Here is a 27,389-nt window from a genome sequence, read left to right as displayed (position 1 = left end):
ATCATCAATATTTATATAGCAGATAATAGTCATCATGGACAAGATGAATATTGTCACAAGTGCAATAGCTGCTTGGGGGGGGAATACAAAATATAATTGCTAGGTTTCTTTAAATGGGATAATTATTTAACTTTCAAGTGATCGGTGAAAATAGCTTAGAGTCTGAATTAAATATTCAGTGGGAGTTCATCTACTTCTAGAAAGTAAAGGAAATTCCCCTTCTGTCTACCCTCATGTCACACAGGGAAACCTGCTTGGGATGTCTTCCTTTACATGTGGCTTTTGCTGAAGGCAATGCTGGTGTCAGTTGCTGAATGAGGAATCATGAAAAATAGTAAAAAAAAAAATAATCAAGCACCTTGTTTAGAAAACGAATTATTGTTACATTTGCTGTGGCTGGACACGTGTTGCTGAGATGGAGGCATGGTCGCACATGCTTTGCTTTTAAAAGACATACCCAGTGTCGGGTAGAAGGTGGCCATCCTTAGGGTAGGTTTTTTACCAGAGCTTTCCGGCATCCCTCCCGCTAGCTGATGTGATGCTGGTCGCCTTGGCTGTACCTGGGCTGGCAGGCAGCCCAGCAAGTCCCCATCCTGGCTCCCACTTCACACCAGCCTGGGTCTTGCCTTCAGGGTGGTGGCTTCCTGTTCACACAGGAGGTGCAGCTCCTGATTTCTGCAAAGAGAAGCCTCCTTCCATCCACCCTTTTAAATCCTTGTCTGGCATTGTGATTATTTGGAGGGCTTCCTTCACTGGCAAGAAAATCTGCTAGGTTGCCCTGTTTCTGAGAAGTATTAAATCAAAAACTACCTGCATGCGAGCTGTTTGCTACAGATAATTTACTTGCTGATTTTTTTCTTCTGCTTGTGAAATACCTCTGAAAGCTCCATTGCACTGGGACTCTGGTATTGACTGACTCTTCAGATGTGACTATCTGCGTATTTGTATGCCTGCACCGTGTCAACTTTTTTTGGTTGAGGGGAGGCAGTGGAAGGGAGCATGTGTAGCACTTGATGTTCAGCATTTAGCTCATTTGGGTTGGCTGTCATTTGCAATGTCAATTGCACAGCTTGGAGTTTTCAAAACACCAAAGCAACTCAGGAACATTTTCCACAGAGTAGATCCACAAAAGACCTGAAGTACTGCAGTACCAAACTTGCAGGCACTGCTTCTGGTGCAATGCCAGGAGAAAAGTTGGCCCAAGAGTGGGATTTGCAAAAGCTGACATCCCAAATAAGGAGACACATGAGCTGGCTACAACAAGGGAGAAACAAGAGGAGGTCTTTTAAGCCGGTAGCCCTCTTTCTGTACTGGGAAGATACGTTGAACTGCTCCTTTTTATTCCTTTCTGGAGTCAGGTAATGTCTACTGAGGTGTAAGCAGTGAACAAGTTAGCGGTTGCGCTCTCTGAGTTAGGTGTGATGCTCAGCCTGAAGGAAGCTAAGACTGAGCTCCCACCTTTGTCTGGCGGCATTTGATCGTGGATCTTTTCCTCTCCATAGGTAAACCCATTAGACTGCCTGGATTCTAGCCCTTCTCCAAATGAATTTTTAATATAAAATAATTAAACATTCATTGGAGCAGGGACAGGAAACCAGGTCTCTGCCTTCCCCTCGTACTCACTTTTCCTTTCTGACCTGAATATTGAATTATGCACTTCAAAGTTGAATGGGGTCAGCAGGAGGCATTGGTGGAGCTCTGCTGAGCTACTGAAATTGCTGGTACTTAAAACTTTCATCTGAGAGAAGGGAAAAGAATATTACCATTTTATCAGATTCACCCTTAGTGAATGAAAGTTTCCTTCTGCTGTGAGCATACCCAGGTTCTTGTGTGGATTCACTGAGCCTGCTGCTGGCATGTGGCTTGGGGAAGTCCTTCCCTGTTGCATGCAGATTAATTTGGATGGAAGACTTGTTTGAAGGTAAATTTAGCCCAGCTGAGATCTTCCTGATGCAGGTAAAGCTCAGGCCAATAATGACAGTGTTAATATTTCAGATGTTTGTCCCCAGTGCAATAGACAGAGATGCTTTCTGAACTGCAGATCACAGACCCAGTATTGCAACTAGGTGTCTTTAAACTTTTTCTTAGGTAGTACCCCTTATATTTTTTACTGATGCTGATGTAACCTTTGTTCAGAACTTAAGCTTGCAGTCAACAGACTTCTTAGTTACCTTCCCCAGATCCCTTTGAGGCAGCCACTGTTGAGAGTGGTGTGGGACTATCTGCAGAAGATTTCTTCTGCCTGAGGTTCTGCCCTGAGGAAAGTAAATTCTAGCCACCTCTTGGAGAGATTGCTGCAATTCATAAGCCAGCCCCTCATGTAGGTGAACCAGCCCTGTGATAGACCCATGCTCGACACATTCATTGCTCCTTCAGTTGTATTGCAGCTCAGAATAGCTTTTTTTCAGAGTAAGGAGGAGAACAAGGGGCCATTGAAGATAGCAGGTAATCAGCACCACTGATATTTCAGATTATTGAATTGTGTTGAAATAATGAGTTTTTTCATCAGGCTAGATTGTTTGTACCTAATTCTCTGAATCGTGGGCTTTTTTCATTGCAATAACTTACATGGGGATCTGGAGGTTATGAAAGGGATTGCTTCCCCTCACATTGAATGGGGTCCTGTGTTTTGGCTGTCTTGTTGCATTGCTAAGCCCAGACCCATTTATGTTCAAATTTGAGGATGAGATGTTATCAATCTGAGGAAGTGGGGTGCTTGCAGCATCCAGAAGCTGTGAGCCCCTCTAATTCCGTTTCACTTCAGTGTCGAGCACTGGGGCACTACTGTGAAGACTGTAGATCAAAGTCTTTCTGTTATGCTGGTGCAACCTGGCTAAAGCCTTGAATGGTTTTGATGAACAAGGGTTTAGAGATCTGGCCCTGTGTAGTAGTTTTCTTTTAAACTGAAAAATGGAAAGAATTGTGTGCTGAAGGATGGAGTCAGGGTTATATTGCTACAAAGCCTCAAGAATGTTCCTGGAGCAGAAAAATCCCTCCTGCTTAACCTCTAAGTGGTAAAAAGGTGAAGCTGTTTGCCTTTTCAGTTGGTTTTACAGCTGGTGTGAAGATTCATCCTGTATTGCCTTCTAGAAGTTTCTTCTGCATCCTAATTTTGTCAAAGTTCACTAGTTTATTTTATGGAGGGGAAAAAAACCCTGAAATCTCCTTTCGCTGAAAACGGGACTGAAGAGTTAGGTTTAGGAATGCTAGCACCATCTCCCATGGGAACTGTAATTAGCATACTTTGTTTTCCCATTCTTCCCTCCGGGCTTGGCTTTATGGCTGGCTTCCATCTCCTCTTTTCATGTTGAGTTGCACTGTGGTTATGGGAGATGCAATCTAGCTGGGAAACCCAATCCCTGCTGGAGAATGGGAACATGGGTCGCTGTATGCAAGTACCTCGAGCTGGTATAAGCAGCATTTCACAGTTCTCAAAATGGGTTGCCAAATTTCCAGGTTTTAGCAGAAAGGCAGCAATTCCCTTAGTACGGGTGACATAGCTGTTCATTTCATTCCATTCATAAGGCATTCACTTGAAACCTGCATTAAAACTTACTTTTCTCTAATTTTATTTTAAATTAGCATCTTGGCTTAATTTGCAAGTGCAAAATACCATTTTTTAGGGGCTTTCCCTGCAGTAATAAGTGGATACTGGAATTTGTTGTAAGTTCAAAGTACAGCAAGTAGGAGATGATGATTTGATTTGCCTGAGGAGACTTCTCTTGTTGGTCTAGCATAAAGATTTCTGAATTGTGGAATGGAGCTAGACCGGGAACAGGAATAAAGTACTCTTCAGACTTCAGATTTTACTTTCTGGAGTAGATTCCCTTCTTAAAGTAGAAATCAACAAAAATACTGGAGTTGTGTTGATTGAACAGACTGATGTGTCATCAGTTTGTGGAGTAGGAGATGCATCAGTGTATGAAGTTTGAGCATGCCTAGAAGACAGAAGCTGGTCAGTCATAGAAAACTGGTGAGAATTCAGTGAAGTTGTATTGCTCCTAAACTTGGTTTTAATGAGCAGTGAGCTGTTTTTACAAGAACACTGTTGCTGCTGTTATGTTGGCTAATTAGCAACCCCCCCTCAGGAAAAAACCCTGACCCTCCTCAAAGTCTTCCAAGTGTATAGAAACTTCTCTCAATTTCACAGTCTTCTGCCTTTTAGCTTACAACTTACAGCAAGCTGCCACTCTCCCTGTTTGTGTGACTTCCACAGAAGACGCAAGTAATAGCGTTTGAAAGGGAATTTTAGAAGAGATCAGAAAATCTAGGGCATGTCAGGATGATTTTGAGGTGATCTTAAAAATCCAGCAGATCAGCTGCATTTTTTTAAAGGGTTTTTTTTTTTTTCCTGCATGTTTTGAGATTTAGCCTCCCTGTTCTTTATCTAAAGGTTGGGAAGAGTGAGGCTTTCCTCTCAAACAGAGCATGTCACATACATTGGCATTTGGGGGAAGCAGGACTGCTTGTGGGGTGACCTGTTCTCCACCAGAAGGATTTCTGGGCAAGTCTGGCCCAGTTCTGTTCTTGAGAACAGTTACTGTGAAAGAGGCTTTGCCCAGCTCAATGGAACTGCTTTGTGTGGAGGGGTTGTGGGCACAAAGAGATACTGGCAGGACTGGACCCAGGCTGGTTTTCACAGCTTTAAAGAAATGAGGCTTTTAAAAAAGTCTTTATCCACCTGCAAAGTCCTTGTGATATTTTTTTAAACTCCTATGTAAATTTTTAATTATTTTCATAGATAAAATAAATTTCACGCTATCATACTGGTGTTCATGAGCATCCTTGCAAAAGAGCAAGGTAAACCAGTGAGAAGGATTTTGGTAAAGGAATGTGCGTTTTAAGAGGATATTATGCCCATGTTCAAAAAAAGTTTAAGGAAAAACCCTCACACGGACTTCCCTCTTGGGGTCCTGATTTATAGTCCAGGTCTTCTCTCTTCTGATGGAGCCACATCTCTAACACAAGAAGACGTGAGCGAGCTAGAGCTGGCTGCTTACGGTCTTGCCTTAGTAATGAGGATTTATTTAAAGAAAGGTTAAAGTTTCGTGACGTGTTTGCTTTCTTCCTTATGCCCACTTGTTTGGGGTCAGCGTGACCCAAAAATGAGTCGTGGTGTTTGGTGAAGGGCAATGGAAACACGACCTCACAACTACAGGAACTTTACTGTTGTAGCCCTTGGAGGAGCTATAGGAAAAAAGCCCTTCATATTCTGAGGAACCTGACTTGTTTTTTCCAACATTATAGGGTTACATTCCTGTGCTACTGCTTTCTCTGCTGGCTGAAACTCCTCTGTGGGGTCCAATGGAGAAACTCTTAGCTTTTTATGTTAATGGGTGGTTATGAAACAAGAACAAAAATATTAAAAGATCATGCACTGGCAATTTAATGAAATGATAAGAATCTACAACTTTGCCCTTTAATAAGATTATAAAACTGTTGCTTTTTCAAATGAAGGGAGACACAGAGGTGGCTGTAGCCTGTAGATGTGCAATTTTGAATCAGGATATCATGCTGCGTTGGAATTTTTCTGTTCACTCCTTTAAAGGTCTCGTTTTCTAGCACTGGTGCTCATTTCTGTTGTGTATTTTTAAATAATATACAGTAACATTTTTCCATCATAAAGGCCTGTGCATTTCAGTGACTTTTACTGCTTTCTTTAGAGAGGTTATGCAATCAGATATTTAATGACTTTTTTCCTTTAAAAAAATTTGAATGCCTGTGTTCATATCGTACTACTCACATTTAGCACCTGTGTTTTGCACCTGCACTCTTATTTTGAGGAGCCTGAAAGTCTACTTGCAAAATCTGAGCTCATTTGTGAAAATCAAGCTAAAAAAAGAATATAGGTGGATAGAATGATCATCTTTAAAGCAAGAAGCTTTCGTTCTAACGTTCCTTCCCTCTTTAGCCCCCCACCTCCATTAAATATATGATATTTTCTTCTAAATTAAAGTTCAGCTATTGCAAAGGGATTGACCTTTTTCATATCTATTGACTAGTCAGTGCTGGAGAATTTTGCATGCCTTTCTGAGCCACTTACAATGCAGTTGTCTACATTTTGCTGCTTGGAAACATTAAAGCTCCCAAGAGTCCACACTAATTGCAGTCTCCTCTATCAAGAGAGGTTGCTCATTAGAGATAGGCGGTTTGTTGTACCTAATAGCGAGGAGAATACTGCAGCCTGGGCACCCCTTAGTTCTGCTTCCTAGTCAGGTGGGTGGAATATCAAGGAGAGCATCCATGCATCTGTTCAGGAAGATCCATCGAAAAAGGAGATCCAAATAAGTTCCTAACAGCAACTGTGCAACTTGGTAAGTTGGAGATATTTCTGAGGGCTCATGATAACCACCAGGCAGTTACACGCTTCATTGCTGCTCAGCGTTAAGATTGGTATGGGTTACAGTTATGCTCCATGACTTGCTTTTCCACAGGTGAATATTTTATGAACCAAATCCACATTGGGATAGCAGCTAGGAAGGCAGAGTGAGCAACAACAGCTGCCCCATTCTTCTTTTCATGCCATCAGCCCATCTTTGTGTGTTAAAAGATACTTGCACTAAAAACATACTGTGTAAACTTTTGTCCAGTGCATATAGTACGTAAACCTTGAAAGGAATCATACCTCTTTCAGTGGGTGATGTTAGTGAACCATCAAGAAAAAAGGTAGGTGTTTATTGCTTGTGAGGAAATAAGTTTGGAATTCTAGATATAAATTAATTTCCTAAAACACTATGGATATTATGTGGCATTGATTGTGGACCTCCTGCTGCAAGAAGGGCGCATTGCTTGGTTTTAATGTGGTTTGTGTGTTGCTCATATCCACAGAGATGACCGTAAACTTTTCCAGTTTAGTGTCTATTTATATTTGGGGTTAATTCAAGGGGCCAGGGAATGCCAGTGATCCACTGACATATACAGGAGAGAAAAGGAAATTAATGACTTTCTGACACATCTTTTCTGCTATTTCCACATGAGCAGATGGATCCCACGATACAGGTTTGCCTTTAAGGGGAATTTAAGAAGTAAATACTTGCACTTTTGGTAAGAGGGCTGATTATTGTCCATATCTGAATGGGCAACAGGTAATTCATAAAGACTTCTGATAAAAATGCAGGCTTTTTTTCCACCCAGTTGTATGACCTTCAGTGTTTTAAACTTTTCCAGGGGACAATGATATGGGAATTGCATCTTTGTCAACTGAGCCAATTCATTACTTCTAAATGCTGACTGCTATGCTTGATGCCTAGAGTTGGACAAAACAACTGGGTTCCACAGTTTTTCTTTAAAATTTCAGTTTCTAAGAGAATAGCACCGTCTTCCTAGGTTTAAGGGTACCTCCTATCTCCCCTAGGTTGCACAGTGTTTTAGGGGGCCTCAGTTTGAAGATGGAAGGATTGGGAGGGTTTCTAGCCAGAGCAAAACAAGCAATTGCTCTTACAGTTGGATGAGAGTTGCAAAGGTCAGATGAGCCACAGCTCTTTGAGGTGGGTTTATTTCTTCTGGCGGACAAGGCTAGTACTAGACAGAGGCTTTCCTGACAGTCAGTGTTTGGTTGGAAGAAGTGTCAGTTTGGCTGACTTTGCTGTGGGAGGAGTGCAAGTGTTGGGCAAGGCAGAAGGCTCAGAGCGTGGGAGTCTTCACCACACCTCAAGGAACCATCTGTAGCGACGCTTCCTAGCCGTGCAGGTGAACACTGTAGCTGTAGCTGTATGTGTAGGGCATAGCTAAAAATAAACAGAAGGGAAACTGGTTTCCTAATCATTAGGGTGTGTTTTTTGTTGTTGGTCCTGTCTTAAAGCAATGAAAGCTAGCATTATTTCAGCTATATCCCTGCTTGCTGCTTGGTTGGAGGAGTGTAGGAGAGTGGTGGGAGGCAGTAAGATGCTGCCACCTCTCCAAGCACAACGTGGGGAAGCAGCTCTAGCTGCCCTGAGGGAGCTCTGCCCTCAGTCAAGGAGCAGGTAATGAGCTCAAGCTCAGTGCTTGGGGTGTGCAGGTACCCTACTTGCTTTTAGAAATGACTGCACAAGGCGCATCTCACCTTGCTGATGCATCCCATCCAGCACCAGGATAATCTTACGGTGCTAAAAGCTGAGACTGGCAGCATCTGGCCCTGCTGTTTGGGAGCGGGAAGGTGGAAACCGTCATCCTAAACCAAACCTCCTGAAGGGTGCTAAAGCCAAGCTAGTGGGACAGCCGAGCAGAACTGGTGCTTAATGCTTTCTATTCTGGAGTGCCACCTGCTGGGACTTGCTCTCTCCATGCCCCTCTTTTCTAGAGGCAGCTGCTCCAGAAGTTGAGAGCTTAGACCAAAGAGGATGGATGTTAGTAATAATAATAGTGCTAATTATTTGTATTGATCATTACATTATTTTTTAAATTGTCGTAGTACTTAAAGACCTTGTTTATTGGCAAAGACCTCACTCTGGCAGGTGTTCTGCAAACTCAGTGTGAAAGAACCTGGCAGAGACTTCACTGCTTAAAAAATACAGAGCACAGTATATGAAGGAGTGGTTTAAAGAATAGCAAATGATTTTTCCAATCCATGCTGTTACTCAGCAAAATATGAAGTATTTTTTTCTTTATGTCTTGATTTAGTGAAATATTTTGATCATTTCTGTGGCTGGCAAAAATCCAAAAGCAGTTATCATGAAAGTGAAAGACAACTGACAGTGAAGTCACTTAAGCAAAGTTAGGAAAACACTCAACTCTAAAAAGTAACAGTGATGTCAGTAAACAAAGTAATTCTGAAAACCTTTTGGCTGAAAAGCAAGGGATATTGTAGTTCATGGCAATTTTCAATGCAAATTTGGGCCCAGAGTTGACTTTTTTCCTTAATTCTAGCAGATAACTTGTTTTGGCAGTAGAAAAGAGGTATTTTTTGAATCTGTTTTGTAACTGATTTTCTGTCAATGGGCCAAATCCTCACTGGGCCAACTCAGTGTGGTTCCTTTGGCAGTGGTTTGGTTGTGTGCATTGACGTTTCCAGTGTTCAGTGCACCACTGTAAGGCACACAAATGTAATACTATAGCAAAAATGGAACAAAGACCTCAACTGAGTGGAATGTGGTCAAATCCTGCATAGGTGTTTAAAGCTGTATGCATGCACACTGTGTCTTCTTAGATCATCTCTTCCAATGCAACACTTTCTAGAGTGGCAACACAGACTTTTACCCTTTCCCCCTTTCTTTTAGCAGTCCCTAAGACATCTCTTTGGTTCTTAACTGCTGTTCTGTGTGGTGCTACATGGAATAGAGTCATAGATTCGTTTAGGTTGGAAAAGACCTTCAAGATCATTGAGTCCAACCATTAACCCAACACTGCCAAGTCCACCACTAACCCATATAATTAAGCACCATGTCTGCACATCTTTCAAATATCTCCAGGGATGGTGACTCAACCACTTCTCTGGGCAGCCTGTTCCAGTGCTTGACAACCCTTCTGGTGAATAAATTTTTCCTTATATCCAATCTAAACCTCCCCTGGTACAACTTGAGGCTGTTTCCTCTTGTCCTATCACTTGTTACTTGGGACAAGAGACTGACACCCACCTTGCTACAACCTCCTTTCAGACGGTTGTAAAGAGCAATAGGGTCTTGCCCTGAACCTCCTTTTCTCCAGGCTAAACAACCCCAGTTCCCTCAGCTGTTCTTCATAGGACTTGTTCTCTAGACACTTCACCAGCTTCGTTGCCCTTCTCTGGACACACTCCAACACCTCAAAGTCTTTCCTGTAGTGAGGGGCCCAAAAATGAACACAGCATTCAAGGTGAAATAAATGTTGGAAATAAGTGATGAAGCGTACCTGAGGTAAGTCTTCAAAAGCAATTAATGCTTTTGGGATATACTCTGGAGATCATTGGGATGAGTGTGACTTTTTTTAGAAATCCCTGAACCACCTTTCAAAGTAAGATCATTTAGATCCTTAGCAGGAAACACCTGTAAAAAACAGCAATCCTTTCAAACATGTAGTCCTCTTCAGGGTTCGATCGCATCATGAAAAGTGACTTGTATGTTGAAAATGCCCCATATTGTCATTTTTTTTTTAAGCCAGCAACCAAAAAAAGCTGAGTAAGTGGCTTTGTAAACATGCTGCTACAAAACTGCTGCTGATAGCTGGAGAGTGTTTATCTCATCTGCTTTTGCTAGACTGGGAAAAGTAAAGAAATCATGGTGTATTGCTAGACTTAAGCATTCCACATCCAGCAGTAGAGTGATATGAGTAAGAGGTACTTCTGACTCACTCAGTGGCTGACCACATCAGAAGAAAAATTGGTACAGAGTCAGTACAAAAAGCTTTGTTTGCCCTTTGCATTACATTTTCATGAATTTCTTCTGAAAGAAAACAGTTGAATTGAAATGAATGTTGCAATGAGCTGACATTTTAATGGAAATGACCATTTTTGCCTAAGGAGAAAGTATTTGCTTAATTTGATCTGAAACTGCCAATGAATTTGTTCACCTCAAAACTACATTTCTTTAGTTAGCTCTAACTCACATGCAGAAATCATGAGACTGGCTTGCAAGACAGAGACTGAAGTTTAGGGGTTCTACCTAACTGGGATTTGGGGCTTCTGAAGTTCATGTTTTCAGGCTTTTCTTCAGAAATATGAGGCTAGCAGCTTGATTTTTACCGAGTACTGAACTGATCGTCCATAATCCCGTGAGCCTGGGATGCACCATGACTGTATACTATTAAGATTGTGATGGAGTCTTGAGCATTAGCAACATTATGCCATTATCTTTTCTAAGTTTGTTCTGATTTACATTGCAAGGACTGCAGAACTAGGCCCAAAATTAAGAGGTAAAGCAGTTTGCTTCATTTTGGTTGTTTTACTCTGATGTAGCGTAACACAGTCCTTTCTGAGCATTTGCGCTCCATACAGCAAAAATGCTGTATACTGTTAGTTAAACTATTTTCACACCGGGATGTATCAAAAGCAGCCAGACTTTGAATGGCAGAAATATGATGGGTGATGTCTAGTTCAAGCTTTGAAGCTTACTTTAGAAAGAATGAAATACAACCTGACAAAGCTTGGCAGGTCTGATAAACTTCTTGCAGCTACAGAAGGTGAGTGGCTTTTGGAATTGAATACCATCTCTGTGAAGAAAAGTCACAGTAGATTTCACATGATATGGACAAGAATAATTTATTTTCCTGTGCATATGAGCAGCCAGTTACTGTCCCCATCCCAGCATGGCTGCCAGAGCACAGAGGCTAGCAGCTCTGAGCTCAGTCTTCCAGAGCTGTAATTTATCTCAGCCCACTGGAGAGGGGTGTGGCGGAGCTGACCTCGGTTACGGTGGTTGCCCTTGAGAGCACCACACTGCTTAGCTGTGAAACTACTTTTGTCTGCAAATGGTGCCGGTTCGTATGGGGGAAAGACTCGGTGCAAATCCCCTCAACTCTATTCTAGACTTCATCATAGAAGTCCATCCATGGGAGTCTTCTCATTTCTCTCACGGGGATGTCCATGTCCATGGGCATGAAGGAGAGAGCTGAGAGCTTCTGCTGATGTCCGTTGTCTCACCCCTAGTCAGAAATTTTCTCTGGTGGTACTGGGGCTTCGAGTCATGCTGTGTAGCTGGTTGAGTTAGTTGATGTGCCACCAGTTGTTTAGTTGCAGCTGTTGTGGGAAGGCTGTATCATGTTTCCTCAGGTCACACATTTTCAGGGTGGTACAAGGGTAGCAAAGGCATCTGCACTTAGCGATTCCCTTTATCTGCCTGTGGCTGCTGGCACGACGTTCTGTATTGATGAACAGTGTGTTAACTATGTAAATGTGCAACTGACCTTGAACGTGTGTCTTCCCATTAGCTTTCGTGGCTAATGTCAGGCCATGCACTTCATAACTTGTCAGGACTGGAGCTCCTGGAGTCTTTATAGTTTACGGCGAGAAACATGTGGTTTGGAAAAGTATAGGAAGAAATTATTTATCTACTATAGCCTGCTAAAGCTCTTCTGGAGGATTGTACTGGTGTGAAGACAGAGATATAAATCATGAAATAGGAAATCATCGATATGGATGCAGTTCAGGCTTGGTCGCAGTGAGAGTTGGACCGTTCCCAAAATTCACTAAGTAAGGGTGGTATTAATATTACTAGCTGACAGAGTTACAGGGTGAATGATTAGTTTCCAATAAGAAAGGAGCTTTTGGATCAGTTCCAGTTCCTTTTGGTGTAGTCTGCAAACCAGAATGACCAGTGCCATGACCTGGAGTAGCTGTAGTGCTTATCAGAGACCGAAAATGCATGAAGATCACAATTTGTCTGCATTAGGAAATGGCATCGCAGTTGACCTTGAGGATGCATATTAGTTTGCTGTCTTCTACTGTCGTGAAGATAAGCTCTTGGAAGCAGTTCTTCTGCGTTAGGACTCTGTTACACCTTTTCTTTTGATAAAGAGGGGGCTTTACTCCCTTGTGCTGCCCATTTAGCAGATTTCAGGAGAAAGGTAGAAAGATGAAAAAAGCTGCCCCTGCCCCATCTAATCTCCTTCAGACCTTATTCAACTTCTTTATAGTCTATGAAAGAGAAGTATTTACTTACTTCTTGTTCTGTGGCTTCTAACAAAATATTTTCCTATTTCTTAATCACATCTATTTCAGTGTAAAAGGATGTATTATTTTGATTCCCTTAGGTCTGTTGCACTTTTTTTAGCAGCCATGTGAAGGTAGCTGTTCGGTGATGTGGCTTGCAGGATCACATCCTCAGGAAGCCACGTGGGGTGAGTACAGAGTGCACAGCATGTTAAGCAGGTGGGATGTATGAGGTGGGAGCACAGAGCAGAGTTGCAACAGTTAAAACTCTCATTTGAAGGACTTCTGTTTGCTGAGTTAAGTGTGAAATTGAGTTTTCAGTTTTTGTATTGCATAGTCAGTGTGTGAACGTGTGAGTATCGATTCCTTTCTCTCCTCCCCTGTTTGAGCCAGGTAGATTTTGACCTAGTTTTATCAAAACCTATTCAATGACCTCAGAGAGCTGTAGCGCTCTCCTGTAATTATAGACTGGTGTCTTAATACACTAATTCAAGCTGATTCCCACTCAATCACCCGCTGACCTGTATCATTGAGAAACGTCTGCATTTGAGCTTTATTTCAAATTACTTTTCTTTTTTTTTCTGGATGATGTATTTTCTAAGTCTAATACCAAATCCTCAGGGGAGGGAGGGAAGAATCTTTTAATTAAGTTTCTCTTCAGGTATCAGGCAAATTCTATCAATGGCAGATGAAGCATAAGACTCTAATAGGAGAGCAAAATTTGTCATTTAAGTGATCAGGTGCTTCATGCCTCTCAGCATTTCAAACGCCACAGAACTGTTGTGTTGCCATAAATGAAAATCTCTTAGAAAGAAGATATTGCATTGCATTTAAAAGCTGTTACTGAGAGCGAGTTTAATGCCTATACCTCCTCCTGCAAGGTTGTGGGATTTTGGCTTGAGTGACTGAACGTGGGACCTCACATTAAGTTAGGGAAGCAACGCCTAAATCCGTCTTTGCCAACCACCTGCTCCACATGTCCTGGTCATTAATAACTACTGATGCTGCTTTTATTCTGGGGCTGAGGGGTAGATTTCTTTTCACACCACCCCTCCCACCCCCATTCCTCTTGATGTCAGTTTGAATGGCAAATGGGCCTCTCACTTGGCAGTGGAAAAAACTGGCTTTTAATGCCTCTCACCCTGGGGTTTAGGAGTGAGTCAGGCATAATTAAGAGCAGCCAACAAAACTGAAGAAGTGCTAATGACTCTGAAAGTGGTGTGCTCAGAGTGGGCTGTAGAAATGAGTACCATCCCTTGGGATGCTTTGAATGCTGGAAATTTTGTTTATTTGCAAATTGGGAGGAACCTTTTAATATCCGGTGCTGGGATATTTTCACATTTGGGATGGCCTAGGACAACAGTCAGGTCTCTCATCCTGTCAGTCCAACCCTCATGCAGGAAGAGAAATGCTAGGACTTAGGTCAGCAGAAGTAGTAAGGAATACTTTCACACTCGCCTAGCAGGGCAGAGCTTCACCTGGGGGTTCACTGTGTTCTGTCAGGCTGGAGGAAGCCTGGGAGATTTAGGGAACCATAGTTCTGGGGCAGCTTGACATGTGACCTTGTCAAAAATCTGCAGATGTGTCACCGTTGGGCTGGTGAGGAGCAGGTCAGGCTCCCACTGTCTGGGCTTCAGGAGCACCTACACAGAGGGCTGCCAGAGGGCTGGGTGGGCAGGAAAGCTGTCTGCCTCTGTCTGAAATGGGCACATTTCTGAGGAAGGTTTTAATGTCAGATAACGTTTCTCACTGGCAAAGCACATCGTGTGAAACTGTCCAATGAGTATAGCTGTACTGTTTTGACTCAGCAGTAAGGAACTGTACCTGTTGTTTGCTGACCTGGCACGTTGCAGGTTATTAGTAGTGTTTGCTGTCGGAACAAAGTGCAGCTGATCCCAGTCATATTTGACCAAAATAAGGTCTTTGGAGCCAGGGAATGTGGACGTGTCAAAGTTTGTAGATAAAAAGAGGGAGCAGTGCAGCTGACTATGTGACATGGAACAACGAGCAGCATGTGAGTCTCTCTCTGTTTTCTATAAACACCAAAGATTGGTGTTTTCACCTGATCTGTTTTTGCTCCAAAATTGTAAACTTCTACATCTAGTTACATTCCTGTGGGTGACCTTTCTGCCTCTGTCTCCTATTTCTAGGGCTGGCTGGTGACAATTTCTAAGGTAAATGCTGTGGGATGATACCTTGTAACTAGGCTCCTTTTTTGTGATCCGCCTGCAATTGCTCAGCTGCCAGAGAGGCAGGACAACGGCTGTCCTGTTTGATCTGTGCCATTGATATCATCCAGAGCAGATTCTCTCTCCATTAGCATGGATCCCCTGGCACTGGTTCATAGGATGTTGTAGACTCATATATCACAGTTTCACTCAGCTTTATTTCTTTGTGGCTTTATGCATCCAGGAACATGTACACCTGATTCTCATCTTGGCAAGGGCTGGACTAAAGCTAAAGGAACAGTGCCAGCTTGCGCTGGTTAAGGATTTGGCCAAATTAAAATGCTTTTGTTCTGCAATGTTTCTGTACAATTGTGAATAACTAAATGGAAAGGATGGTGGCTATATGCTGCCTGACTGAAAGGGAAGTGCCTGGAAAACAGGTAATTCTGGAGAGAAGAACAGGTTATCTTTGTTGCCTTATTGTTAGCTTTATGTCCCTGAAAATGCATATAGTCCTCTCAGTTGTAATCTACATGGTGGATGAACTGTGTCCATTTAACTTCTGGATCACAAGCTCTCATCATATTCACGGTCTGTGGAAGAGCTGATACGTACATTGAAAGCCACAAAAAATCTCAGGCATACCATGCATGGAGTTGCTGCCAGGTGGAAGAGCTGGGAGAAGTGGGTGGTTTTCTGAGCTTTGTTGATTCTCTGCTGCAAAAAAGAAGCTATCCAGAATCTGTCACCTCTGCCTGGTGGCTCACAAGGTGAAAAGTGGAGCTTGTGATGAAGCTGTCCAGGAGCTTTGAGGCAGTCTGGGTGGAGCTTTGTATGACCTTGGAGCAACCGCTTCTTTTTTCTCAGAACTTCTTTTCTTAGATGATGAAAGGATATAGTGAAAATACTTCTCTCTTAACAAGGGTGTTGTGATGAATAAATTAATTGATCATTGTGCTATTCTCAGTTACTATGGTAATTAGTGCTACAGAACAGCCTAAAAATAAATAGGACCATTTAGTGAAGGATATTGAGGAGAAATCAGGTAGCACATCCTGGGCATTTGCAACAGCCCTGATGTGTTTTGTCCAAACATGAATTTGCTGAAAATAGAACAATGCTGAATTTTGTAGCAGAAATGCTTCCAAATATTTAATATGTTCCTTCCTCCTCACTATCAGTTTGAAGTGACTCTAGCACATGTTTCCTTCCATGTCTGTGGGCAGATGATTCTTGCAATTAGTTCTCCTATGGAGAACAGTACTGTGGCCTTACCCCCCACCTCCTTTCCAGCCTAAGGGCACCTGAAATGAATGGATTTTCCTCTTTCTTCATCATAAATCATACATACTCAGTAATACTGTCAAAGAATTCTTAATGTGTTTGGGGACTTTACGTAATGAACCTTCCTTGAGAAAGGTGAAGTATCGTCAATGCGCTGCCTTGCTGAAAGCCTGTTATTAACCTTGCTGTGCAGCAAGCAGAGCATGCCTAAATACATGTATAAGTCTGTGCAAAGTTTTTGAGGCTTTCTTTCAGTGATCAGCTAACTACATCAACATGCCCCAAATCCAGTCTTTAAAAATATGATATGATGTTTAATCTTCTGTGAATTGTATTAGATTCCACAGGCATCATTAAATTATATTTTTGGGGCTTTCAAGTTGATATAATTCTGGGCCCTAATATGTTAGGAAGATATGTGAAGATAGTTCTGAGTTCTTCAGGGGAGGCAGCACCCCTTCAAGGCTGTGGTTTCCATTGCTTAGTATCACCAGGGCTGTCCTTGCTTAATAAAAACCATTATGTCAATAGGTAAGGATTTGCCATTGCTCTGTTCTCTGACATTGCCCAACTCCTGTCATGGATGTTCCATGTCTGTCTTTGCCATGGGTTCCAAAAGCAGTTGTCTTTTCTGACCTGGCCACTTGGGGACCACTTTATAGTTAGGGTTTGTGCAGAGCTTTCTCTGCAGCAAATAGGGTTTGTGCAGAGCTTTCTCTGCAGCAAACCTGTGCTTTCTTCTTCCTTTTGCTCTCCGTAGCTGTGCTATACTAGCTGCAGCAGCCTTCATCTGTTCACCTCCTGCAGCACCTCCCTACTCTGTGCTGGGAAGCTATGAATTGCAAGAGAGCAACAAAAGCTCCTTTCCCCCTTCTTCTCGGGGAGTATGAAGCTGATTCCTTGTCATTCCTGGCCTCCTGCTCACCCAGTAAAAGAGAGCTTGGTGCTCTGCTGTGGCCTCTGTCAAGGTACCAGCAGAACAGATAGCATGACTGACAGACAGCTGAAATACCTGTTTTATTCTCCAGACCTTTATTGCTTGAGTCACGCAATCATTTCTCAGATCTTAAAAACTCTTGGTTCATGCAAAAGTCAGCCCAAATTTGCAAGGAGGACCTTTGTGCCATGCTGTCAGCCACCTGGCTGTACTTTGATCTTCTGCCACAGGGGTAATCAGCTTTGCAGGTTCCTCCCTGGGTCTCTGCAGCTGCTTGTGATTCATTGTCTCGCTGGTCAGCGGCAGCCCTGTGGATCTTGGGCAGACCCACAGCAAGGGGACGAGGGTGCAAGGGAGGCAGAAAGGTCTGCTGTTCATTCTTCTCAAGGCCTGTCTCTTCTCGCCTCCTTTGCTCCTGCTCCTTTCTGACGCTTGAGTTTTGGAACTTGTGGATTTTCATACCCAGTTAGTTTTTATTTGTGTTGCTAGTTAGATCTCAGCCCTGAAGACTTTCCAGTTGCTGTCAGGTTTGTGTCAGGCAGAGTGACTACTCACAGTTGCAGTTCCCTCTGTCTGTGTGTATGGCCTCACTGTCATAGTCCCCAGCACTCCCTTCCACACGCCTGCCCCTATCCACACATACATATATGCTGTCGTTCTTCAGAGACGTAGACATCCTTGACAGCCTATTCTGATTCCTCTGCCACCCTCTATGTGTCAACAGTCCCTTTGCCCTTCTTAAGCATCGCTGGGTGCTGTGAGCAAATAATGACAAAATAATGGTTTTGGTTGATGCTTGACATCAGCCAGGCCCTCACGTGCAAGCCAACTGCCTCTTGGTCTTTGTGCGTGAAGCGCCAGGAAGAGACCAGTCTGAGTAAGCTTTGAGCGAGGTGTTCACCTGTGATAGCTCAGTACCTCCAACTGGTGTGGGGGTATGTTGAGCACAAACTCGAGTTGAGCCCCTGTCGAAGAGGAGTTCTGCTCCTCTGGCAGAGTTATGACAGTGAAGTGGTAGAATAGTACTGAGAGCAAGCTTTTTCCATCCTGTTTACTACAAAATTAATCAAATAGATATTATGCAGTTTGATTCTGACTATAGATGAAGGCTTGACTTTCTTTTATCCCCAAACTGAGCTGTGGCAGAATTCAGGAGTGTTGCTAGGCTTTCGGTATGGTTGGGAATAAAGTTACACTGCGCCCATGAAGCTACATGTCCAACCTTTGAACAAGGCAGTTTCAGCAAAGGCCGAGGGGTTAGATGGCTGTGGCTACTCTTTAACTTGTCTTCAGACATATTCTGAAGGAATCATACTAACCTCTCTCTCTGCTTACTGGGTCTTATCACTGACCTGTCAAAATACACCTCTGATCATTATTTGAGACGTTCTGGGAAAGTAAGAAATTATGTAATTCAGCATTGGTATATGCAGCCTTGTTACTTGAAATAATGTTTGTAGTTGTTCTTTCAGAAAAAAAAAAACCAAAAAAGGAAAAAAGTGTAACTTCAAGACACGCAGTTGGAAGTGACTGTTTCCTTGATTCAGCATCAGGTCAAAATGGGGTTGTTGCTATATTTACAGCTTCTGCAAATATATCCACACATATCTGAACAATGTATGTAATGTAGGTGGGCTGGTAAGCCCTATCTTAACCTTTTAATTTGGCTCCATCCTTTTCCTTTTTCTTCCTATAGATTGCACTAATGCTTTAAAACTTTGACCTCCTGGAGAAATGCTTCACAGGATTACTTGGCATTCAAACTAGCTGAGATCTTGTTGGGATGTTTCTTTTTCTTTTCCTTAGTACACTGTTTGCCTGGAGGTGACTTTTGTTTTATTCTTCAGTTCCAAATACTCATCTCATTCTCTCCTAGCCCTGAGCTACTGTAAGGATGTCACTGGGACAGGTATGAGGGTCTTGATAGTGGATGAGTTTATGACTTCTGGACAAGGATATGCAATCAGAAGAATGATCTTGATCCCAATAACATTCACATCAATAAGACAATGGTTTACTTGCAGCACTGTAAGTGGAGAGAGATGGTTGTAGGTGACAGCTAAATGAGGTCAGAGAACTTCATCAGTCAGTCCATTGACATCTAAAATGTGGAGACCAGAGCTTCTATGCAGAGATATGGATTTACATCTGCAGAAGGAGTACTTCCACCTGTTTTTAAACATAAGCCTTACCTTCTGAATTTCCAGTCATTGTGACTCATAATAATACTGCACTATTGTTGTACCGGGTTTTTTTGGGTAGATTTGCAGATACAGCAGATCAGAGTTGTGTCTTGTAATGTCTGAGCTCGAGTTTGGCTTGGACAGTGGGTAACAGAAAATTTTGTATGGATGTTTCTGTGCAAAATATAAAAGTGCTGGGTTGCTTCTGGCTGAAAACTTGGTCTGATGGCTTCAGTGATTAATTCCTAAGCTCCTATAACTAGTTTCTAATCTGGCCTTTGTCAGTGTTTTTCAGCTGGGAACCGCCTAGCATTGTGGATAGTTCTCTTCCACTTTTTTCTCTCTCTCCTGCATGCTGGTCTTTTAATGACCCTTTCTGATGGTCTTCCTTTGTGCCTGTCTGTATTGTAGGGATGTGGACATAGTAACAGGAAGGGCAGGATAAAGAAGATAAGACCTCTGCTATTTTTCTTCCACTTTCCCTTGGTGCAGCCTGCACATGGGCAGTGTATGCTTAGCCCCTTCTGCAGCAGTGTTGGGCTCCGTCTGTGCATGGACTATCCCTTAATACCACATTATACAGTGCTGGTGCAGAGCAGGTGCTGCATGGACCTATGCTGGCTTCATGCTGGCAGGGGTCTTTCCTCCCAGAGATGGTCTCTGTGCCGTGTTCAGGCAAAGCAACCCAAAAGTGCCATTCAGGCGGCTGGCAACATGCCATTTCCCCTGGCAGCCATTGCCTGTGTTTCACAAGCTCCTGCCTTCATAACTGCAGCCCCTGCTCCCTCCTGAGTCAGGATTGTCACTGCGTGTTTGCTGAAGCGCCTTGTGAGCCAAAATCCACTGCTGTTACAAAATCAGCAGCAGGGCCAGTTCTGCCAATGTCGGTGATATCAGTCATTAGCGTTTGAAGAGAGATGACGTGCATTTTGTTTTCCCTATTCAAGTACCGGTAACTGCCAGAAGCAGGATATGGGACAGAGTGGTCCAGAGGGCTGTCCTGCATTGCAAACCCCATGACTGTGCCTGTCTTCTCTTCTTGAGCTACGTTATTTCTGTTTTACTGACGTCACCCATCGATTAGCGTGTTGCCACCTAGGTGCTCTGATCCAGAGGGAAGAGCAAGAAATAACTGTATGGAAAAGAAGTCGTCCTCTGACAGCTGTGGTGCTCGGGTATTAACTCAAAATATTTTGGGAATAACATTGCAATAAGAGAAGATCAAAGGTCAGCATGCAAATATTTTGGGTTTTCTTTATTGTATTTTTGGATGCAAACTCAGGCTGATACTTCTTTGAATACAACAAGGAAGGCAATGTAAAAAGTTGTAAAAATGCTTTCTGTTCATATTTACCATGTGTTGGAATGACCAAAATCAACCAAAGTTCAACAACTCACTGTGAAAGTGAACACAGCTGCCTTTTTTTTTTGCATAGCTGTAAGAAATAAGTGGGGAAATGCAAAGAATCCCTTTGTAGTGAATAGTTTAGAACAAGGTTAGTAATAATTTGCCTTTAATTCAGTGCATTAACAGATTGTTCTCTGTGGTGTTTGGTGGTCCTGGGTCTAAACAGAGCTTTTTGTCTCAGGTCAAGTTTTTGTCAGTGAGGTTTATGTTTCAGAGGACCATGTTCAACAAGCTGCTTGTGTAACCAGGCAAACAGTTAATTTAACCGAAAATTATGCCATTCCTTTTTGTTGTGTGCAAATATGGGTGTTTCAGTACAGTTACTTGGTTGCTCATTCATGCACAGGCATAAGTTCAGGAGCCTGTAGAAATACATCTGTTTAAACTTAATTTTTCTTTCCCCCACTTTTCATGCAGACTTAGCGGTTGAGCCAAATAGCTAAAAATCCTCAGAGGTTTAAAGGATTAAATGAGAGAATTGTTAAAGTGCAGGAAGGGCTGAAAAGTCCTGAAAATATGACAGGAGATTAGATGCTGAAGGACCTGCTTAGTAAACTCAGGCTCCCCTGTTATGGGTATAAATATAACGTGAGTGGTGGACTGGTGGGTTGGTAGGGATTGTACAGCTGTGGGAAAAAAGTAATAAGGGAGATGTAGTGATAGCTGACCTGAAAGTTTGCTGCTGAGCAGTTTGGTGAAGCCAGTGGGAAGATGCTTTCTTATTAAGGGCTGCAAATGTATTTCTCCCACTAGATTACAGAGTGAGCACTAGTTTTAGTTCCCACTTAGCTGGACTCTTTTGTTCCCACTGGTTCCTGTAAGTAACCTGTTCCTTCATATTTTTCTGTTTGTCTCAGGTGCTGAACAGTTGAGGCCAGAGGTTCTCCTGCGCTCTCCGTAGCCGGCACCCGGCGCTGCCCCGAGCAGCAGCAGCAGCAGCAGCAGCAGCAGCAGCAGCAGCGCAGGAAGGCGGGTGCTGCCCCTCGGCTGTGGGGCGCCGGCGTGAGGCTTGGCGCCAGGCCTGCCGTGCCTCCCTGCACCAGCCATGGAGACCCTGTCCCAGGACTCTCTGCTGGAGTGCCAGATTTGCTTCAACTACTACAGCCCCCGCCGGCGGCCCAAGCTGCTGGACTGCAAGCACACCTGCTGCTCAGTGTGCCTGCAGCAGATGAGGACCAGCCAGAAGGACCTGCGTTGCCCCTGGTGCCGCGGGATCACCAAGCTGCCGCCTGGGTACTCTGTGTCGCAGCTGCCTGACGACCCTGAGGTGATTGCCGTCATTGCAATCCCCCACACCTCGGAGCACACCCCTGTCTTCATCAAACTGCCCAGTAATGGGTGCTACATGCTGCCCTTGCCCCTCTCCAAGGAGAGGGCACTACTGCCGGGAGACATTGGCTGCCGCCTCCTGCCTGGCAGCCAGCAGAAGTCCCTGGCAGTGGTGACGATCCCGGCAGAGCAGCAGCCGCTGCAGGGCGGCCTTCCCGCTGAGGGGGGAGCGGAGGAGCCGGACCGGAGAGGCGCTGTGAAAAGCTCCACCTGGTCAGGGGTTTGCACTGTGATCCTGGTGGCCTGCGTCTTGGTCTTTCTCCTGGGCATCGTCCTCCACAACATGTCGTGCATTTCCAAGCGCTTCACGGTCATCTCCTGCGGCTGAGGTGGGGAGTGGGTGTGTGCGCTCCCCCGGGGGTTGGGTTGGGGTGGTGGTGGTATCAAGCGAGACAATTCACCGCAGCTTTGCCCAGTGACTGCAGCACACTGTGCGCTGGGGCAGTGGTGCACTGGCCTGGCCACAGCCCCCAGTAGTGCGTTGTCGGGCCTCGGCAGCGTGCAGAGGAAATCACATCCTATGTCTGGCAGCGGCGGCGCTGAGGAGGACTGCATGCGTCACCGTAATCATTTATCAAAGGGACTGCAACTTACAGTGATTTTTTTTTTCTTCTTTTCTTAATGGTGTTACAAGATTAAAGACATCTGTGTAGCTGGTGACACTGTAAAGTATACGGTATGAGCTCTTCTCTAAACACAGTAGATTAAAATCAAAGCTGCTCCATGTAGAATTAAAGGAGAATTTGTGCGTGACTCTGTACAAGGTGTTCAATACCAGTCCACACATGCATTATTTTTTAATGGGGAGAGGGAGGAAGACTTGTAAAACCAAGAAATCATTTAGCTGGTAAGACATTTTATATGTTTTAAACTACACATTAATTATACCAAGTTAGGGAGTTGTACAGTAGTTTTTAAAAGGAAGTGTTTTACAAGCAATCATTTCTTTCCATGGTGTGTGTTTTTTGCCTCTCTCTGTTTTTCCCCATCTTTTTCAACATCAGGGAAGTGGCACTTGCAGCATCTTTAATTTGAAGGAGCTTCCAAGCAGGGAAGCAAAGTGGGCTAGGAGGAATATCTAAAAATACAGCCAAAACACTTCTGCCTAGCTGGCTTCAAGCAAAGGATGGCTTTGAATGGTAAACACTGGACATACTGTTTTACATCCAATCTGGCAGCAGGGCTTCTCAGCAACCTGACCTTCATAGCCATTAGTGAAGGGTCATGAGAAGTCCTAGGACTCCTCCTGCAAGACTGCGATAACAAATTGTTCTTCTTCTTTTTCTAGAGGATGTTTTTTCTTAATCATTTTTAAGGAATTTAGACCCATTTTGCTTCCCTCTTTTCTAGGAGATAAAACCGTGCACCCATGGATGGTGTGACAGAGGAGTTGCTCTAAGGAGGCCTCACCATCCCAACTGAGACCGAGGACCCTTATATGCAGTCATCTAGTAAGAGGCAGTGACTCCTGCTGTGAGGGCAACCCAGGCCAAACCAACCCTCTACGGAGTGGGCTACCCCTCCTAAACCACTGTGGCTGTCCTGGTGTCAAAATTTCTGGGTGACTGTAACAAAGCCTTTCCTCGCATTCCAGTCTTATAAATGTTGGTGTTTGTAAGGACAGATTTTGAAAAAAACACCACAGGAAGTGTCTCCCTCCACCTGTGAGTGTCATGAATCCCCAGTCATTGGCAGTTCACTTCTTTGGAAGAGCCAAATTCCTGAACATTCACTGCAGTAGCGCCTTGCTCTAAGCAGTTCCGCTAGCTTTAGTAGTACTGCTTGGAAGTAAAACAGAGCTCAGTGTGAATTTGGCTATTTGACAAGCCTGAAAGCTGAAATTTGTGTGAGATTTAGGGATTGGATCAAGGGGCACATGACAGACCTTTAGTAAGACAGAAGAATCTATTGATTTGCACTGCTGCTTTTTGCAAGTACAAAGCATAACCTTCCTGAAGCATGACCTCTTGTTGTCCACCTACTGCTCTTTCTAGTAATTAATTAGAGATTGCTCAATGCCATATTACAACACTGGAGAACATAATTTTGATTATGTGGTGCCCAAGCTGGCCCTTTAGATACCAGTGGTGTTCTGGTTATGTCACAAAATCCAGTTGCTCGTTCACAATAAACATTCTCAGCTAGGACTTCTGCCAGGAACATACCTCTAACTTCATGCTGGATTTCTTCCTCTCCCTGTTCCCAAACCACCATTTTCTTCCTTGATTCCTGCTAACAGAAGAATAGCATATGGTGCTTAATTGTTATGGCGTGTGTTGGGTCATGTATGGAGAGGAACCATTGTGCTGATTTTTATCTACTGTCATATGTATGCATAGCACAGCAAAAAAAAAAATCCTCAGATAACACATCCAATGCCTTTTTCATGCAAGGCCCATGTGCAGTATGCCTTGAACCTGGCTTACCAGTGTTGTAATTACATGGACACCTCTCCGCGGCATGTTTAATTTGGTTGCAGTAGGGAACAGCAGGTATTCCAAAACGTGTCTTGTGAATGTGCTAATCTCTTGTTGCCACTAGGTAGCCAGATTTCTACTGACATCCACACTACGCTGCTTATTCTGTAAAGGAAAGCCAGTTCACAAAAAAATCTTGCCTTTATAAGACTTTTGAGGAAGTGACCAGATACAGGACTTGACCTTCTACTGCCTTATCCCCTGTAGCAATTGCAGGAGCATATAGCATAGCTGGAAGATGCTCTGAGAGCAGCGCTGCTGCATTTTGCACCAGCTTCTGCATTTGTTTACCTGAGTTGTCAGTGACTGCACAAAAACACGAGGCAGTGAAAGAGCAGGTCCTGGAGATACAGTGCTGATAACGTTAACCTCCTTCTGGCTGTACCTGGCCAACTGAAGCTCTTGAGGCTGAAGTTTCTCCGGCGTTACAAAGAACGGCTGTCTTGAAAACCGCCCTCTTCGTCCCTACATGGAGGGTGCAGTATGAAAGATAAATCAGAAATTAGGTTATAATACCACCCTGCATAACACATTGTGCAACAGGCAGACCTGGACTTTATCCGGTATTAATGACGTAAGTATTCTATTAGCAGAATACCATCCTGTATTACGTAACACAGTACATTGTTTTGTTAATATGAATTTCCTGTACTTTTCATGCCTGCTGAAATGCATGTTTGACCTAATTTCTGATCCAGACATTTGCCTGCTCACAGCCTTGTGTAAGAGCAATAAGTAAAACCTCAAGATTCTTGCCTGCTTGTGTGCGCACAGTGTGTATGTTCATTCCTTTTTATAAATAGGAGTCCTGGAGATGTTTCTGTTCTGGCTTCGGTCTGTGACTTCAATTTTAAATTTGCAGCTGCCATATCATGTTGGATCACCTATCTTTTTTGCTGACTTGTGTAGAAGTGAACTAAATTGTTTGTTGTAATTTACAGTGTTAAAGTGTTTCTCAAGTATGTCAATAGTCATACTACTTTAAAAATGCAGTGCAGTCTGTCCCATTCCTTGATCCAATACCTGGCATTAAAAAGTGATACTGCTATATACACCTCTAACTTTTTTTTTTTACTTTTTTTTTTTTTTTTTTAAAAAAAATAAACAGCTTTGTCTTTGTAATTTTTCTCTGTGGAGAAACACATTTGGAGTTGTGTCAGAATCATCAGGTTCTGGGCTAGTTTTTCTTCTCTGTTGCCCAGTAAGAAATCACTGCTCAGTTCCTCCTCAAAAAAGACTGTGACACAGTACCGTTTGAGCAACCAAAATTTATGCTAAAACTTGTGGGTAATTATTCAAGCACCTGCATTTTTAGAGCAAATTACTCTGTATGAATGTGTATTTATTTGCTTGTTTAATGGGAAGGAAGTGTGTGTTGGGGTCCAGCTTCATTTTTTTTCCAGGGGGGAGGCCCAACTTCCATTTTTGGCTTGTGCTTTGCTGGAAAACAGACTTTAGGGTTCACTCTGTGAAATTTTGTTTAGTGAATTTTAAAAATTCAAAATATGCAATTTTGGTATGTGAGATTTTTTTTAGGAAATTGTGTGTTCGGTGATTGTTCATGCTTAACCAAGATGTAAAGGAGCCTGGATGGTTTGTAAACATGGATCAATCATTAACCCAAAGTTTCATCTTTATTAACGAAGCTCAGTCTGAATAAAACATCAGCAGGAAAAGAATGATATCAAGTGAATTATGGTACCTCTGTTACTTTGCCATCAAATGAAGAGCGTGGAAGGGAATTTGGCAAAACTGCTCTGATTTTATGAGGGGGTGGCTGGAATTCAACTCTCAGCATTTTAAGGCAAAATGTTGCGTGGATTGTGGTGAACTGTAAAGGTTGTTAATATTTTAATTACCTGGGAATACAGAGTTATAGCTGGTGACTACCAAGAGGCACATGTTTTTTTCTTTTTCCTGTTTTAATTAGATTACTTGGAAGTTTTAAGTAAATGTTTTGCTTATGGAAGTGAGGGATTATTTGCCTTGACTTAAGCATGTGTTGTACAGACTGGCATGCCTGCTTGCCCTTCCCCTTGAGCCTGCCTTCCTAGCCATGTTGTTGCTGGAGCCCTGGGCAGCCAACCTTTCTAATATTGCAAATGCTTTTCTGAAGTAGAGATAGCTGACATTGCACTGGTTTTGTTACATTCACAACAGGGCTAAACCAAACCCAAACATTTCATACATGAGTTGAGCTCTTCTGTAGGTGTCCTGGTATCAAAAGCTCCAGGCATCAGTCTACTGTGTAAACTGGTCCAAGCCTCTATGTTCCCTGGATCTTTTCACAGCAATGCCATGTAGTGGAGAATGGTGCCTCCTTCCAGTCATAGAAAGGGGCTGTACTCACCATCCACAGCTAAACTGCCCCCAGGGAATGTGGCCTGCTGGCAGGAGACACTTGGGTGAATACTGCAGGAGACATTTGCATGTCAAGTGAACACATCTTGAGTAAATGTTGGGGCTGAACTGTGAGATGTGTTTTTTCCAGACTTTTTCTGTGGGTGGATGGAGGGGGGAGGGAGCGAGGGAGGGAGGGAGGGAGGGAAGAAAGAAGGTAAATGGCAGCAAATGAGTCCCAGCATCATCTGGGAGGCTGTCGAAGGATGCGCTGGCCCTGAAGGCAAAGTTTTTTGTGCAAGAGCTTCAGCAAGACAAGATTGTCTGGAAATGCTGCAATGGATTTACAGCGCATTAATGACCTTTCCGGTGTTGTACACTGTCCGTAGGCCTGACAGCTGGGGCTGTTGTGTTCTTCCTCTTTGTCACTTCACCTCCTGCATGCTCTTGTTAACAAGCAAAGCTGCTTGCTTCATCCTCAAGTTGGAACGATTTTACAGACATATCTTAAGTTGCCCTGAGCATCTCTAATGAAAAAAATTACCTTCCAAGTTCAGTGAAATTTAATGCTTAATAAATGTTCAGAAAATGCATTTTTCAAGCATTTCCTTATGCTTCAGTACATTTTTATTTTAGTTCTAAATAATTCCTGTAATTTTGTGCTAAGCATGGTTCCTGAACATCAGAGGCAATTCTCAGGGATTAGTTAAGATCCACAGCCG

General features: G+C 43.3%; 1 protein-coding gene across 4 annotated transcripts in view; it reads left to right on the top strand.

Moving 5' to 3' along the window:
- Positions 1 to 25,415, top strand: part of RNF152 (ring finger protein 152) — a 45,935-nt gene extending 20,520 nt beyond the window's left edge. For 2 of the 4 annotated variants that reach the window (XM_056332692.1, XM_056332695.1), the window contains exon 2: positions 21,379 to 25,415. In XM_056332692.1, the coding sequence (XP_056188667.1) occupies positions 21,567 to 22,178 (612 nt within the window). In that variant the 5' untranslated portion in view covers positions 21,379 to 21,566 and the 3' untranslated portion in view covers positions 22,179 to 25,415. Of the gene's footprint in view, positions 1 to 9,141; positions 12,730 to 21,378 lie in introns of those variants that run through there. The other 2 variants (XM_056332696.1, XM_056332694.1) reach the window with 2 other exon arrangements.
- The last annotated feature ends 1,974 nt before the right edge of the window (positions 25,416 to 27,389 follow it).

The sequence above is a fragment of the Falco biarmicus genome, chromosome 3 (genome assembly GCF_023638135.1).
Source record: "Falco biarmicus isolate bFalBia1 chromosome 3, bFalBia1.pri, whole genome shotgun sequence".
Classification (NCBI taxonomy): Eukaryota; Metazoa; Chordata; class Aves; order Falconiformes; family Falconidae; genus Falco; species Falco biarmicus.
Note: the sequence above shows the minus strand (reverse complement) of the source record. Positions and strands in the feature narration are given on the sequence as shown.